We start from the raw sequence: 14,889 nt of genomic DNA on the forward strand, positions 1-14,889 counted from the left end.
CGCTAGTACACTGCATCGTACAACTATTTTGTAGGAAAGAACATAATATAGAAAATTAATGAACATATAGCTTACTGAAAAAAACATACTGTTAAAATGTAATGAACATACACCTAGAGTGAAAAGAACATACTATTAAAATGTTATGAACATATACCTAGATTGAAAAGAACATATACCTAGATTGAAAAAACATATTTGCACCAAAAAAGAATGAAAAGAACATATGTCCATTTTCTTTGATTGTCAGTGTAATGTATTTTTATTTGTAACATAATGTTCATTACTTATTGTAAAATGTTCTTTGAATTTTGTTTTCAAATTATGGTGGGTATATAAATAATGTTGATTACATAATATTATCATATTCTTTATTAATATTACAGATATTTTTAAATATAAAAAAATATATAAACCTGAATATTTTTTACCGGACAAGTGTACGTTCTTTACAAAATAACTATATGTTCTTTCTCTAAAAAAAATAACTACATGTTCTTTGGTACAGCCGCATGTACCTTAAAATTTTCTATATTATTCGCGTCTTTCCATAAAATAAAAGTTTTTAAAAAAAAAAATAAAATTATTCGTGTCTTTTCATATTGAAAACGCTAATAAGAATCATCTGAGTGGGTTTCAAAAAAAGAAGCATCTGAGTTTTGTAGAGAGAGAAACTGAAAACCGACGATCTCTAGTGAGAGAAAACCAAGAACTGAGAATGAAGATCACGGCAATTGTGGTACTGAAATGCGGGTCTAGCGAAGAAAACCCGATAATCTTAGCAAATGCATCTGATGTCAGTACATTCGGATTCTTCCAGAGATCCAGCGTTCGTGAATTCATCGTCTTCGTCTCTCGTACCGTTGCCAAACGCACCCTTCCTGGCCAACGTCAATCTGTTCAACATGAAGGTTTCTTTTTTTCTTTTTTCTTTTTTTTTTCCTTTTATTGATGATAATTGTTTCCAATTTTAGTTTCGAAATCCAGTTTTTCTTTTTTATTGATTTTATCGTAATTGATCTTGTTGATTGTCTGTTTTTGTGAGCAATTATGGATAGTTGAGCTTGGTGGGTTTAGGATTATTCGATTTTTGGGTTGATTGAAATGTTTGTGCCTTGATTTAATGGATTTGGAATTGAATTTAAATGATTAGTTCAGCAAAGTTGTTTGATCAATAGTTTTTTTAGGATCAGCTCTAATGTTCAAATGATATGCTTAAAAATTAAATGGCTCATTGAAATTTCCGTTATTGCCGCGGCACTTCGTAACCGGGGGCTCCGTATTTAGGCCATCCACACCCGGTGAGGCATGGGAGGCCATCATCCTCCGGCCCTTCCACTCAAGGTGGGTTGGGGGAGACGCGATGCGTGCCGCCCAGGCAGGCGTGCCCTCGACCTAAAGGCTTCGGGCGCAACTTGCGTTCAAAGACTCGATGGTTCACGGGATTCTGCAATTCACACCAAGTATCGCATTTCGCTACGTTCTTCATCGATGCGAGAGCCGAGATATCCGTTGCCGAGAGTCGTTTAATGTTATATACGACTTGGTGCCACCTATACAACCGGCGAACCGGCTGCAGAAGGGCACACATGTATTTATGTTCCTTGGCGCAGACCGCGCCGGGGTTCGTTATTGTGCCGAGAAGATGCCCCGCCAAGGCGAAGCACCTCCCCAACTTGGGGAAGGGGCTTTCGCCACTTCCCCGTTCATGATAAACATGTTCTCTGGTCGCTCTGCTGGGCAGGTTTCGACAATGATCCTTCCGCAGGTTCACCTACGGAAACCTTGTTACAACTTCTCCTTCCTCTAAATGATAAGGTTCAGTGAACTTCTCGCGAATTGGCGGAAAATGACTGATGCTACGCTTTCGGTCATCGCTGCCCGGCATGAGATGCTTGAGTGTCTTGAATTGGGGCCTGATTTTTGTGAGAGAATCAGCAGTGATGCGATCCGGGCAGTTGCCATTTGCTGCCCGAGGTTGAGGAAGCTCAGATTATCTGGGGTAAGAGAGATTGACTCTGACTCTATCGATGCCCTTGCTAAAAATTGTGTTAATTTGTGTGATGTTGGGTTTATGGATTGTTTGAAAGTTGATGAATCTGCTTTGGGTAATATGGGCTCACTTAGATTTTTATCTGTTGCTGGGACTTCTAATTGGAAATGGGGTTTGGTGTCTCATCTTTGGAGTAAGTTGCCTAATTTAGTTGGGTTGGATGTTTCGAGGACTGATATTAGTCCTACCGCAGTTTCGAGGATGATGTTGTCTTGTCAGAGTTTGAAGGTGTTGTGTGCACTTAATAGTACAAATGTTGAGGAAGATGCTAACTTTGTGACAAGCAGTCATGGGAGTAAAGGTAAGTTGTTGTTTTCCCTGCTCAGTGATATATTCAAAGGGGTAAGTTTGTTATTCGTCGATAATTCAATGAAAGGGAGGAATGTGTTTTTGGATTGGAGGGATACCGAGAGTAAAGATCAGAAATGGGATGACATTATGACTTGGCTCGAATGGGTTCTTTTGTATTCTCTTTTGCGAATTGCTGACTTGGCTCGAATGGGTTCTTTTGTATTCTCTTTTGCGAATTGCTGAGAGTAATCCTCCTGGTTTGGATAACTTTTGGGTCAGTCAGGGTGCTACATGCTGCTCAGTTTGATGCAGAGTTCACAGGAGGATGTTCAGGAAGACAGGAAAGGGCAGCTACTGGGCTTGCTACTTTTGTGGTTATTGATGATGAAAATAACAGCATTGATGGACAAAGAGCAGAAGCAGTTATGCGGGGTGGGGGTGTGCAACTTTACAGTGCTGTGTTTCAAAGACTATTTCATCGCCGCCAGAAAGATGGTATAGGAGAAAGGTGACCAGAAAGAACGTCAAGCGACTGGTGATGATCTCTCATAACTTCAGGGTCATCAACCCTTGGGTTCGATACCGCTTCGCTTATTGGATGTTGACCTCTAAGTTACACCTTTTAAGTGTACCATATTCGTGTTTGCTGTTTTGGTTGATTAGTGTTCTAGCTAAAGAGTAATTTGATTGATGAAATATGTTGAATGATTGAAAATTTATACAGAGCTTACCTTGTTTCAGCTATAATGGGAATGTCAAATACTACGTATATGTTTAATTATGTTCAGGATTGCTATTAGGGTTTGATATCACTTTGCTTATGAATTCAGCGGTTGGCAGTTGCCCTATGAATGAGTGCTACAAGTGTCGTTACTTGAGTTTGCTGTTTTGGTTGACGAGTGATTTAGCCAAAAAGAAAGTGTGATTGAAGGATTATGCTAATAGTTGAACATTAACGTGTTTTTCTTGTTCAGCTTTAGGACATGCTTGTATCGAGGGAAATGTATTACTAGGGTAATAAAAGTCAAACTAAGCAATATGAAAGTAAATAGGGAAGGAGGAGATAATGATGGTGTGCTTGTAAGAAAAATTATGTAGTGATGGTGTGGTATGAGGTGTAGAAAGAGGCTCATTTTGGGGGTAATAGTTACACTAGGGGGAGGGTGTGTAACTATCACCCTTATTATGAGGGTAATAATTCCTCCATCTCTCTCTTTTCCTCATGGAATAACTACCTTATGTCATTTGTAACCACCATACCCCCTACAACACCACCTCTAATTACTTATGTTTTTTCAAGTTTGACTTTTATTACCCCCTTAATATATTATCCCCTATCCAAGCAAGCCCTTAATGAGATTGTCAGATTTATGTTCAGTATTAGCTTTTATTTAATTTTTTTTCTTCTTTTGTGTGTGTGAGAGAGATTGAGTTTCTTTTTATTTTTATTATTATTATTTATTTTTCTTATATTGGTTCTGAACCTCATTTGTTTTTTTTTTTTTTTTTTTCTTCTTCTTTTGATCAGAATACAAGGTGCATGCTTACAATAGAGGGGGCCTTTGTGCACTGGGTTTTATGGATGACCCCTACCCAGTCCGGAGTGCATTTTCACTGCTAACCCAGGTACTTTGGCCTGTTACATGTATAGTTATTTTCTGATGGCGTAGACAATAAGCCTCTGCTGGTATCTCATCTGCTTATATATTCACACAAGTGCATAATGGTGCTAAATTTACACTTTGAACATAATTGTGGATAATTTTGTCTTTTGGCTCTTTTATAACTCATCAAGTATTGTCTGTCAAATTGATCTAACAGTAGGTGACACAGGGACATGTGTAACCCAGGAATATGTGTAACATTGGGGTTAGCAACATGGCTGTTGACACATACCATGTCTTCAAACCAACAATTGCTTTATATTAGGTGAAGATAAAATTAAATTGGACTTGTTATTTGAATGAGCTATTGATGAAATGGAAGGATAAAACCTTGTGGACTTTTTTGGCATTAAGATCCATTTTGATTGGGGGCCTTGTTGGTTTCTTGATCGTTGAAATGAAGATGGCCATAGGAGCTTGGCTGACATAACAATCAGGCATATACAATTATTGATGTGCCCACTATTCTAATACTTTCCCGATTGTCAGAAGAGTGATTGGGGGGGGGGGGGGATGAAGAAGTGTCTCCGAATTTCATCCATTCTTGACAGTTTATGAAGTAATTTACTAATTTGTAGATCAAGGGTTCAAATGGTAAAAACTTAGTCTTTTATGAATAAAATTTAGACTGTAAGGCTTTGTTGAAATGTTTGGGTGTGTCTGTGTACAGTTACTTCACATTTCCTGCTGTCGTCTCCTATGATTTCTAACCGCACTTGTCGGTCTTTATCTGCAACTGTGTAGCTAGTAGTATCTCCTAGCTGCACTTGTCGGTCTTTATTTGCAACTGTGCTAGCTGGTAATATCTTTATCTGCAACTGTGCTAGCTGATAGTATCTTTATCTGCAACTGTGCTAGCTGGTTAGTATCTTTATCTGCAACTGTGCTAGCTGGTAGTATCTCCTAACACACACACACACACACACAAACACACACACGCTTACACATGCACACACGCACACACATCCCCACGCGTACGCGCACATCCACACACACATGAGACTGTCATCTGGATTATCTCACAACGGTAATCTCTGTTTTCTTTTTTTATTTTTCACGCGTGACACACACACATACAAGACTGTCTTCTAGATTATCTCACACTTTAATCTCTTTTTTTTTTTTTTTTTTTTTTTTGGTGTGTGTGCTTACTAGTTTCTTCCTTCCTCATTTGCTCTCTAATGTTTTCCCCATTTCATTGATAATGTTTATCTTTCCTTTACCCCCCAATCACTCTTGTAAAATAGATTTAAGAATTCATGTTGTATGCTTTATTGTAATTATAATTCTGAGTATCGTATCCTCCAAGCCAATTTACTAGTATTAGATTTGGTATGGGTTTGCTATTCAGTTTGTGGTTCATGGAGGGTGGGGGTTCATTAGGTAACATTATATCCCCTTGATCTACGTATAATTTTGTTTAATATTTTATGAATCTTTTGGTGAGTTAAGACGCCGTACGAACTAAGTTAAATACTTGTTCTTCATTGTAACACAGTTTAAACTGTAGCAATGCCCACCTTAGTATTCCCCCTTCTTGCAGATGCTGGAATAAGGATCCTATGTTATTTATTGCCTATTTACAGTTATCTACTTTTAGTTTAAGATAATTTGATCTGCAAATTTTCAGCTGGTATTGTTAGTGACACTATTATATTCTAATGCATGTTTTGTGCTCCTCACCCCCCCCCCCCCCTTCTCTTTCTTTTTTTGACAATTTGACAAAGTAACCGTAGCAATTGAATTACTTCAATCCATGGATGGCTATTGATGTTAATGCTGTATAGGTGTTAGATGAATACCAAAAGGCATTTGGTGACTCATGGAAAAGAGTAACTTCTGATAGCACACAACCATGGCCTTATTTGAATGAGGCTTTGGCCAAGTACCAGGTATTTCTGTGTTTGCATTTTTAATTAGACCATTATGTTGATTGAGGTATTTTAAATGTATATGCTATTTGAGACAGAATTGATCATGGTTTCCTTACTTAATCTACAGGACCCAGCTGAAGCTGATAAGCTACTGAAGATTCAAAGGGAGCTGGATGAAACTAAGATTATTCTTGTATGAAATTTGCACTGTCATCTGAGTAACATAGCCTATTTTAATATGTCCTTTGCTTGCTAAAACTGTGATTTGACAGCTTGTATCTTACGTTCCATTTATTTTATTAACCTTATTATCTACTTGGCACCAACTCTTAAAAGTTTGCATTGCCTTGCTTCACATATACATGCCTTTACATGTACTGGTCTACTGAATTTGTGCCATTTTGTTTTGTTACATACATTTTTAGGTACAAAAGCTTTTATCAGTCTCTGCCCACCTTCATTAATTAAAGCAGCAACTTTAGGTCATGTAATATCAAATTTGAACCATTTGAGTGTAGGTATCTGAAAAGATTTGGTAATCCTAGAAAGCTATGTCAATGCTAAGAGGGTTTTTTTTTTTTTTTTTTGTGTGTGACATGTATTACTAAAATATGTATATATATACTTGCAACTGTAATACTGCTCATCCGACAGTTCCTTTTTCTGCAATGTGATGATTGGGTAACCAAATAAGAAATATAGGGTGCTTCATGGTCAAAATGCATACAAGGTCATTGTTGGTAGGTGTAATGGCACTATTGCAGGAATGAGTCTGCTTAGTACTCTCTTTTATTTCTTTCAATTTGATTGCCTGATAATTTTAAATAATTATTTTTTTATTAATTATTTTTTTCCAATTTTCTGCAGCATAAGACAATTGATAGTGTCCTAGAGCGTGGTGAAAGGCTGGATAGCTTGGTAGAAAAGAGTTCAGATCTTAGTGCTGCATCACAGGTGTTTATTAGATCATTGCTCGTAACTTTTAGCTATTTTTAAGTTTGGTGTTTGCTTGTATGTATATATTTCTTGCAAGTGGTGTTTGCTCCTTGTACTTCTGCCAGATATGCGTGTGTTTGAGAATTTGCTGCTCTTTATATTTCCCTACATTCTGCAAGATGTGGGAGGACTGTCTCTTGATCTATCGCATAGGTGTCCCATTGCCAATCCATATTGTACCTTGGTGGCAATTTTATCGGAGAAATTAACTGTTATTTTTTATAACCACAAGCCTCAAAAATAAATTCCTATAATTTTGTGTTTTATCTTTTCACAGATGAAGATAGGAAATTAATCAATTATTCAAGATAAACTGTTCATTTTATTATTCTAGGATCATTTAATCTCTTTATTAAGTAAGGTTAAATGTTTTGTCTTGTGTCAATGTGCAAGCTAAGGTTTTAAATCAATTACTCAAACTAATAATATTGTTTGTTTATTTATTTATTTCGTGTGTGTGTGTGTGATGTGCGGAATAATTGTCTGCAGCTTTTTTTGGCATTGTACATTCCATCAGAGCTCTCATGATTTATACTGAGATTTAGATATTTGGATGCAATAAAGATACCCCACAGGTACCTGCAAAAAGCAGTAGTCTTGGTTTTCTCTTTGGAGATTTTACTCAAAACAAGCTCTAAGACGAAAAGTCCAGAAAGGATCTGAAATTAACACTCTGAAAAACAATTATGAAGTATATAGGAGTACGTAGGTAGAAAAGGAGAGATTGGGGTTGGGGGGGGGGGGGGGTTAGGGTTGGAGCCAAACAAGGGTAAACTAACTTGCAATTGCGGTTTTCCTTGCAAATATGTTTTTTATGAAAACTAGTTTTGCATTGAAAATGTTTTACATCAAACCTAAACAATGCTAGGTGTGAAATCACCTTCTTTTGGACTTTAGGAATGGAAGAATGAAGCGTTGGAAATAAATAATTAAAGAATGAGAATAGGAGTTTGGGTTTGTGTTTTTAACAAGTATGAGTTCAGTGTTATCACAAACTTTCATACGGTGTGGCCTGCCACATTGTCACTTAGGGGTTACTCACTCGGTCAGGGGATACACTCAGTCAGTCAGGGGTTACTCGGATGTTAGTCACACCACATGGTGTGGCCAGCCACACACAAAACACGCTGCAATGTTATTGGCTATAGAACTTTTATCTGTTATCTATGATAATTAGTTTGATTGTTTAAATTGAAATTGTGATATGCATGACAAACTAGAATTTATTTAGCTTGAAGCTTAAATTAAATTTTTTTTTTTTTTCTTTTCGGGGGCATCAAGGTTGTGACGTTGTAGCTCAAGTGTTGGGAAAAATCTTTATCTTTTATTGATTGCAACTACAATGCCATGATGATAACTTACGGTAACAAATTTTTGTTTTTGGCACAGATGTTCTACAAGCAAGCAAAGAAGACCAACTCATGCTGTACAATATTATGAGTTTTTATAGAGGGATTATATGCAACTAATGCTGCTCTAGACAGTTCAACATACAAATGTGGAGACGATGAAGAATGGGGACTTTCATCTGTTCATACAAATCACCTATTATATTTTGTGGAATGGAATTCGTGAAATTTATTTTTGTATTTTCTCCCTTCTCTTTCCTGGATTTACTATTGTAGTTTGTAACGTATAGTTGAAAGATGTCAGCTTGTGCATCTCCACATTCCAGATGGATTTATCGATGTTTGTTTGTAGAGAAGTTGTGATTTTAATATGTGATCTACTACTTATGTGTATCTCTTTACAAGGTTAATGGCGAAAACTTATGTGAATACATTCTTGCTTTAAAATTATTATGTACATACATTCTTGCAAAGAAGTTACCCCTTGATTTTAAATGATACCTTGTAGCTAGATCACTTTAACATAACAATATGGTAGAGGGGTGGTGTGTTTTTTTTTTTTTTTTGGACATATGCTTCATAGATGAAAAATTAGAAGCACCGCATTATTGGGAGTTGGGACAACAGTAATTCACCGGCTTCATAGTTAATTATATATAAACAAAAACCCTAGGAAAAAGGGAAGAAAAAGGGGAAGAATTAACCTTTCGAAAAAATTGTGATAATCTACAACATTTTGATGTTTTGGGTGTTATTTTCGACCAAAACCATGATAGTATTTGGTTGTGTTCACAGAAGAGGAAGATAATGAAAACCGAAAAGGAACTGAGAACTTCCTCTTCATGTCTGCTTTTTCACGTCAATTAATTCCAGTTAACTTCATTTACAAAACAGAACATATTTTGCATTTTTGCCCTAACTAGACCCACACAAAATTACAAATCAAACCCTAGATAAATAACCCAAGAATTATTACATTGATAAACTTATATTAACTCTAAGGAGTAATACATTAGGAGGCGTTTGGTAAAATAGAAGGAAAAGGTATGAATATCAAGAAAGGGACCAGGGGAGAAAGGAAAGATAAGTCTTATCTTCTATGATGTTTGTTTAGATAAGGGAAAGGGAATGAAAAAATGAATCTCATCTCTCTCTTCCATGAAACCATCAAACTCTTCACCCGCTCAACACCACCCCCACCTACATCTCCACTTCCACAACCACACTAGCACCAACCAACACCACACTTGTGCTCCACCACCGCACCGTTGTTGCTCCACCACTCCTTCACCCACATTACTCCATTCCCCATCCTCGTATTTTTAAAGTTTTAACGTTATGACTTTTTGCACTATTCACCTAATCCACTTTGACTAATAATAGTGATTTATACATAAGAAAAAATATAGTTTGTGGGTACTTTTTGAAATCGTCTTAATGAATAGTTTATTAATATTCAATTGTATAACTTTTACTTATTGATAATTAAAGATAGGATATTTTGTATTTTACCACTCATAAATAACCCACTTATTAATATTACCACCCACGAAAATTTTTATCTAGAATCGCCTCCAAAAAAGACAAAGAATTTAGATTTCACCACCATTTAACACTTTCCGGTAAAAAAATCCGTTAAATTTAACGTTTTAAAAATAAAATTCTTCGATTTTCATGCTAAACATGCTCTTTAGAGATTTTGGGATCATTTTTGTCCTTTAGATTCGATTTGATGTCAAAATTTACAAAAAAAAATGATAGGAAATGCCTCATTTTTGCATACAAAAAAATATCTCGATTTGCATTGCAAATGCAATCAGTGGCGAATCCAGGATTTTAGGAGTGTTGTGTCATCGTCACCCATCCACCGCATACCAATCAATAATTAGTGATGAATATTAAAAAAAAAAAAAAAAAACATTCTAAAAGTATTAAATATCCATATTACAACCAAATAGTTAATTTTTTACAACTATTACAATTGCTCTCGACGAGTTTTGATGTTTTGATAACAATTTACAAATTACAATAGCATTCAAACATTCATGCTAACATTGAATTACTTAGCAATGCAATTTTAATTTCCTACTAACATTGAATTACTTAGCAATGCAATTTTAGTTACCTATTCTCAATAGTATTTTCATCAACAATTAGTCAATTACACAATTTATACAATAACTAATCTGTAAAACCCAAATTCTGAATATAGCTAATAATCTATACAAAGCAATACCTTTAAATAATGATTTATAAGCTTTATAAATAGAATTAGAACAATAAAATTAACAACAACATAAAGCTTTAAAGCAATTAGCATAAGGAAATAATTCAATAAGGAATAACTTAGCAAGAACACCCATTATTCATAAAAATGCCCAAATTCAAATTTTAAAATTAGTGATTTAAGGTTGGTAAATTACATGAGTTTTGTATTGGATGGGGTAGTCGACAGAGCCGTGGAGCAGATCTTGAAGTCGACCGGCAGTGGATGTGGGAATAGTGAAAACGTCGTGAATTGTCGCTTGAAATCGTAGAGACTGGTTTTTTATTTTAAAAAAAAAAATTGTCAAGGGGGAAATATTGAAGTAAAAAGGTAAATAAATTAGGAAAGAGATTGGAAAATCTAACAAAAGCCACAAAGATTCCTTCTTTTAATTTTTTTTTAATTAGATTTTTATGATTTAATGTGAAAGTACTTAGGACTATAGGACTTGGGCCTTTTAGGACTATATGAGTAGAAGTAGTAGTCTGACTATCCTATTCACATGTTAAAATTTGAATCTTTTTTTAAAATAATGCTATGTCACGGACCCACCATGACTAAAGGTGGGTCCGCCTCTAAATATATTATAAAGCATTTTCGATTCTTTTTCCAAATTTAAGCTCAAATTGGTCTCAAATTAAAGGACAAAAATGACCCCTAAAACTTCTAAAAATCAACAAATTTGGTGGTGAAATCAAAATTTTTTGTCTTCTTTGATGGTATTTTAAAATAAATTTTATTTTGGATGATAATATCAATAAGTGGGTTATTAGTGGGTGGTAAATACAAAATTTCCCTTAAAGATATATTATTGGTCAAAGTTTTGCATTAACATGCATGTTCAGGAAAAACGTTTCACTATGGTAGGGAGTAATTTTTACCAAAGTTATCAAAATCGTGATCCTAGTTGAGATTATTGTGGGAGGCAGGATCAAATCGATAGAATCGAATCGTAGAATCCCACTTACATGTGAAAAAAATATACATAATGCTACATTTTATCATAAAATTAACTATTTTAACTAATTTTAATACTAATAACAATTACTTTACTCCATTAAGTTTGATATTCATTTAACCACAATAATTAAATGATACATTAAACATTATATTCAACCTTATACGTCAGGTATGTAATTGACATTATGGTGTAAATTTATTTGAATTGTGTTTATTTAGTATCGGAAATTTTGTCAACTACCATTTAGATTTCCACTTTTGAGAACAACTACTATTATTTAACATAAATTTTCCTCAACATTCTAAACTATAGCTTGGGTGCAGCCAACACTTTGAACTATGACTAGTAGCTAAAACACCACCTACTATTAATTTAAATTTTCTTAACCTTCAAACTGTAAAGAGGAAATAAAATAGAGAATAAATAAAAATGATTTCAATTCATTAAAAATATATAAACACAAGCCTTCTTGCCTCAACCCCAAAAAGAAAAGTTCTTATCAGACTGTTGAAAAGATTTTCACATAATAACCCAACTCTCAAGACTAACCAAACTTTATTCTGCATTATGTCATTTAAGTTACAAAAAGTAAATCTGTACTACGAACCAAGGGAAAATGGGTGTAAAGTTCATCAATTTGACTATTGATCAAGTCTTTAGATACAACTTTTGAGAGTCAGCCAAACACTCAAGCCGCTGCCTCAACAGGGGTGTTAGAATTCCCACCCCACTCCGTCCATGAGCCATCATAAACAGCTACATCAGTTTTCCCAAGTCGATGCAAACCCTGAAAAAGAAAGGTGCAGTTGTTAGCCAGCACTGCATTTCTGAATTTATTACCACATCTTCGCTGTTTTAGGACTGAACTTGTCTATTATATTTTACAAACTAAATAATACAGTACTACTCAAAGAAATAGCCGGACAGCCACAACTATTCTCTTGCATCATTATGATATATGCATCGAAGGGAAAGAGAAATCACCAATGCAAGAACACAAGCAGTTACGCCTGTACCACACGATGTCACAATGGGCTGATCCAAAGAAATCCCTGTACATGTAAGAGTAGATAAAAGATTAAAACCATGACAAAATTACAGGTAGGTAAGGCTGCACGCATTGATTTTGACAAAGAAGTTCTTGTTCAACATAAGTACCCAAGACCTAGGCAAACTATGTAATTTCCAGCCATATACATGCATAATGCATAGTGTGACCAAAAGCATGACTTTAAATGAACATGTAGATTCAGAAAGGAATCGGGGACACAAAAAAGGTCAAGAAAGTAACAGCATGACACAAGACCAAGCCTTAAAATTTAAAATCCTAACAGATAGAAGAGCAAAGCTTGCAAATTTTTCAAAGCCTAAACAGAAAATTCCACCAAAAAGATAAACAGAATAGACAACAAATATTAGAATACACATCAAAAGAGCAACCTATCCATCTACAAAACCAAAAGCAAATGCAATTTACTATTTTAGCCAGCACCAAAATCTCACCCAATGCAGATAAAATAAGACCTTTAAGAACAGCGAGTGCATAAGAGATAATACAATTGCAAGGTTTTAATTATTTATTTCTTAAAAAAATCTTAACTTAATGGTCATTTACATTTTGATTCTTGACAGCTCTTGTGACTATGCAATGGAAAAAAGATAGCCAGATCAACAGAATATATGAAAAAAAAAAAGGCCTCAAGGGTCAAAGGAATGAGCCACACGATTCTACTACTCATTAATTAGCTCCTCCCTAAGTAGCAAATCTGCATTTTGACAACCAAGATGGCATGAAATTAGAAGATGCTTCTCTTCACAAATGAGGGGACAATAATACTGTTCCAAATAGAAATTCATTTACTAAACCACCCCCACATACATCTAAACTCTGAACCGTGAGGTTCTGCCTAAAAAGAAAATTGTGTATGCCGAAAGAACAATATAAGATTAGAAACAATCACCACACTTGGTGCATATGTAGGCTATGTCTAGAAAGATCAAAGTGTATCCTATCATTACATAACACACACGCACGCACGACGCACACACACGTACAGGCACGCACGCACACACACACACACACACGCACGCACACACACACACACACACACACACGCACGCACACACACACGCACACACACACGCACGCACGCACACGCACACACACACAAAACACTGTAATGCAACAACACCTGCATAAGTTAATAACAAGATTTTGACTTTTTGGGCAAAGGATAGTGCTGAGTCATCCTGGGAACCACACTAATAAAGATAACATATTCAAATGAATAACGGAGTATACAATTGGGGTTATTCTGGTACCAAAAGGTTCCTGAAATCCCAAAACAGTATCTCAAAGCAATATTAGGTGATTTATGGCATCAAGAAAAGCTTTTGTCACAAGTTTTAGATATAGACTGAGAAAGACAAGATAATCACAACCTTCTTGTTCAAAATTTTCCTTCAGCTGATCACCAGATAATAGAGTTCCTGATGAATCTAACATCTGCAGAAGATCAAGAAGCTTAATTTATTATCAAGCATACAGAACATTTGATAGACATGATGCTCTTGTTAGCCAAATGGATGATCTTCTTTATTCAACTGTAGCAATGGTACATACAACCAATAACTTAATTTTTACAAATTACTCGTATATGACCACAAATTTGCACCTTGGGAAAAGGAACACAGTTGCTTCCTGGCACATGACCACTTCTGATTCCCTTTCGTGGCTCAGGTACAGTTCCGTCAAACCTGGAGAGACATAAAAATTATTAACTCTATGCTCAGAAAGAAGGATATCTTGTTTAATTAAGGACATCACTTCCTATCAGGATGTCAATATAAACTAAATAATGTAAAATGTTTAATTAGTTAACTAGCTGAATTGAATATTCACAACACAGTTATGAAACCCTACCAGAAAACATCACATCATATACCAAATCCCTAATCATTTTCTCTCAAATTTTTACAATTATAATATTGTGCTACCCAGGGCATACTTGGGCATCATTCTCCTAGTGAATGTTGTTTTAGCTATACCTGCATGTTATATTTTTAATATTTTCATGCAAATTATCTTGAACTGCAGGTGTTTGAATAAAGATGAGATGTTCTTTTTATAAAACCCTGTTTTTTCACAAGAAGTTATCTCCAGGTGCATGATTAAAATTGGAAGGTACACAAATAAAGAGCCCCAATATTTGTAAGGAAATTTTTTTTAAAAAAAGAAACAAGAAAGAGACGCACACCAAAAGGTGGTAGCTAGAGCTGTAGCAGGTCTGTGGTCAAAGGTGCTGTTTCATTAACTATTGCCACAAGAAAGAAAGAAAGAAAGAAAGAAGAAAGAAAAAAGAAAGAAAGAAAGAAAGAAAGAAAGAAAGAAAGAAAGAAAGAAAGAAAGAAAGAAGAAAGAAAGAAAGAAAGAAA

At 35.2% G+C, this 14,889-nt stretch overlaps 2 protein-coding genes across 3 annotated transcripts in view; one reads left to right on the forward strand and one right to left on the reverse strand.

Annotated features, from left to right (window-relative positions):
* The first annotated feature begins 605 nt into the window (after positions 1-605).
* On the forward strand, positions 606-8,658 carry LOC110722398 (VAMP-like protein YKT61). Its single transcript, XM_021901664.1, has 6 exons — positions 606-911; positions 3,873-3,970; positions 5,796-5,900; positions 6,010-6,075; positions 6,750-6,836; positions 8,268-8,658. The coding sequence occupies exons 1-6, from the start codon at positions 719-721 to the stop codon at positions 8,316-8,318; spliced, it is 600 nt and encodes a 199-aa protein (XP_021757356.1). The 5' UTR covers positions 606-718; the 3' UTR covers positions 8,319-8,658.
* A 2,922-nt stretch (positions 8,659-11,580) lies between these two features.
* Positions 11,581-14,889, reverse strand: part of LOC110722399 (thiosulfate/3-mercaptopyruvate sulfurtransferase 2) — an 8,193-nt gene continuing 4,884 nt past the window's right edge. Inside the window, exons 9-13 of one of the 2 annotated variants that reach the window (XM_021901666.1) lie at positions 14,130-14,211; positions 13,897-13,960; positions 12,439-12,506; positions 12,103-12,241; positions 11,581-11,801 (exon numbers count right to left, since the gene is read on the reverse strand). In XM_021901666.1, coding sequence (XP_021757358.1) covers positions 12,143-12,241; positions 12,439-12,506; positions 13,897-13,960; positions 14,130-14,211 — 313 coding nt within the window. In that variant the 3' untranslated portion in view covers positions 11,581-11,801; positions 12,103-12,142. Of the gene's footprint in view, positions 11,802-11,923; positions 12,242-12,438; positions 12,507-13,896; positions 13,961-14,129; positions 14,212-14,889 lie in introns of those variants that run through there. The other variant, XM_021901665.1, reaches the window with a different exon arrangement.

This window comes from Chenopodium quinoa, unplaced genomic scaffold (assembly GCF_001683475.1).
Source record: "Chenopodium quinoa cultivar QQ74 unplaced genomic scaffold, ASM168347v1, whole genome shotgun sequence".
NCBI classification, from domain to species: domain Eukaryota; kingdom Viridiplantae; phylum Streptophyta; class Magnoliopsida; order Caryophyllales; family Amaranthaceae; genus Chenopodium; species Chenopodium quinoa.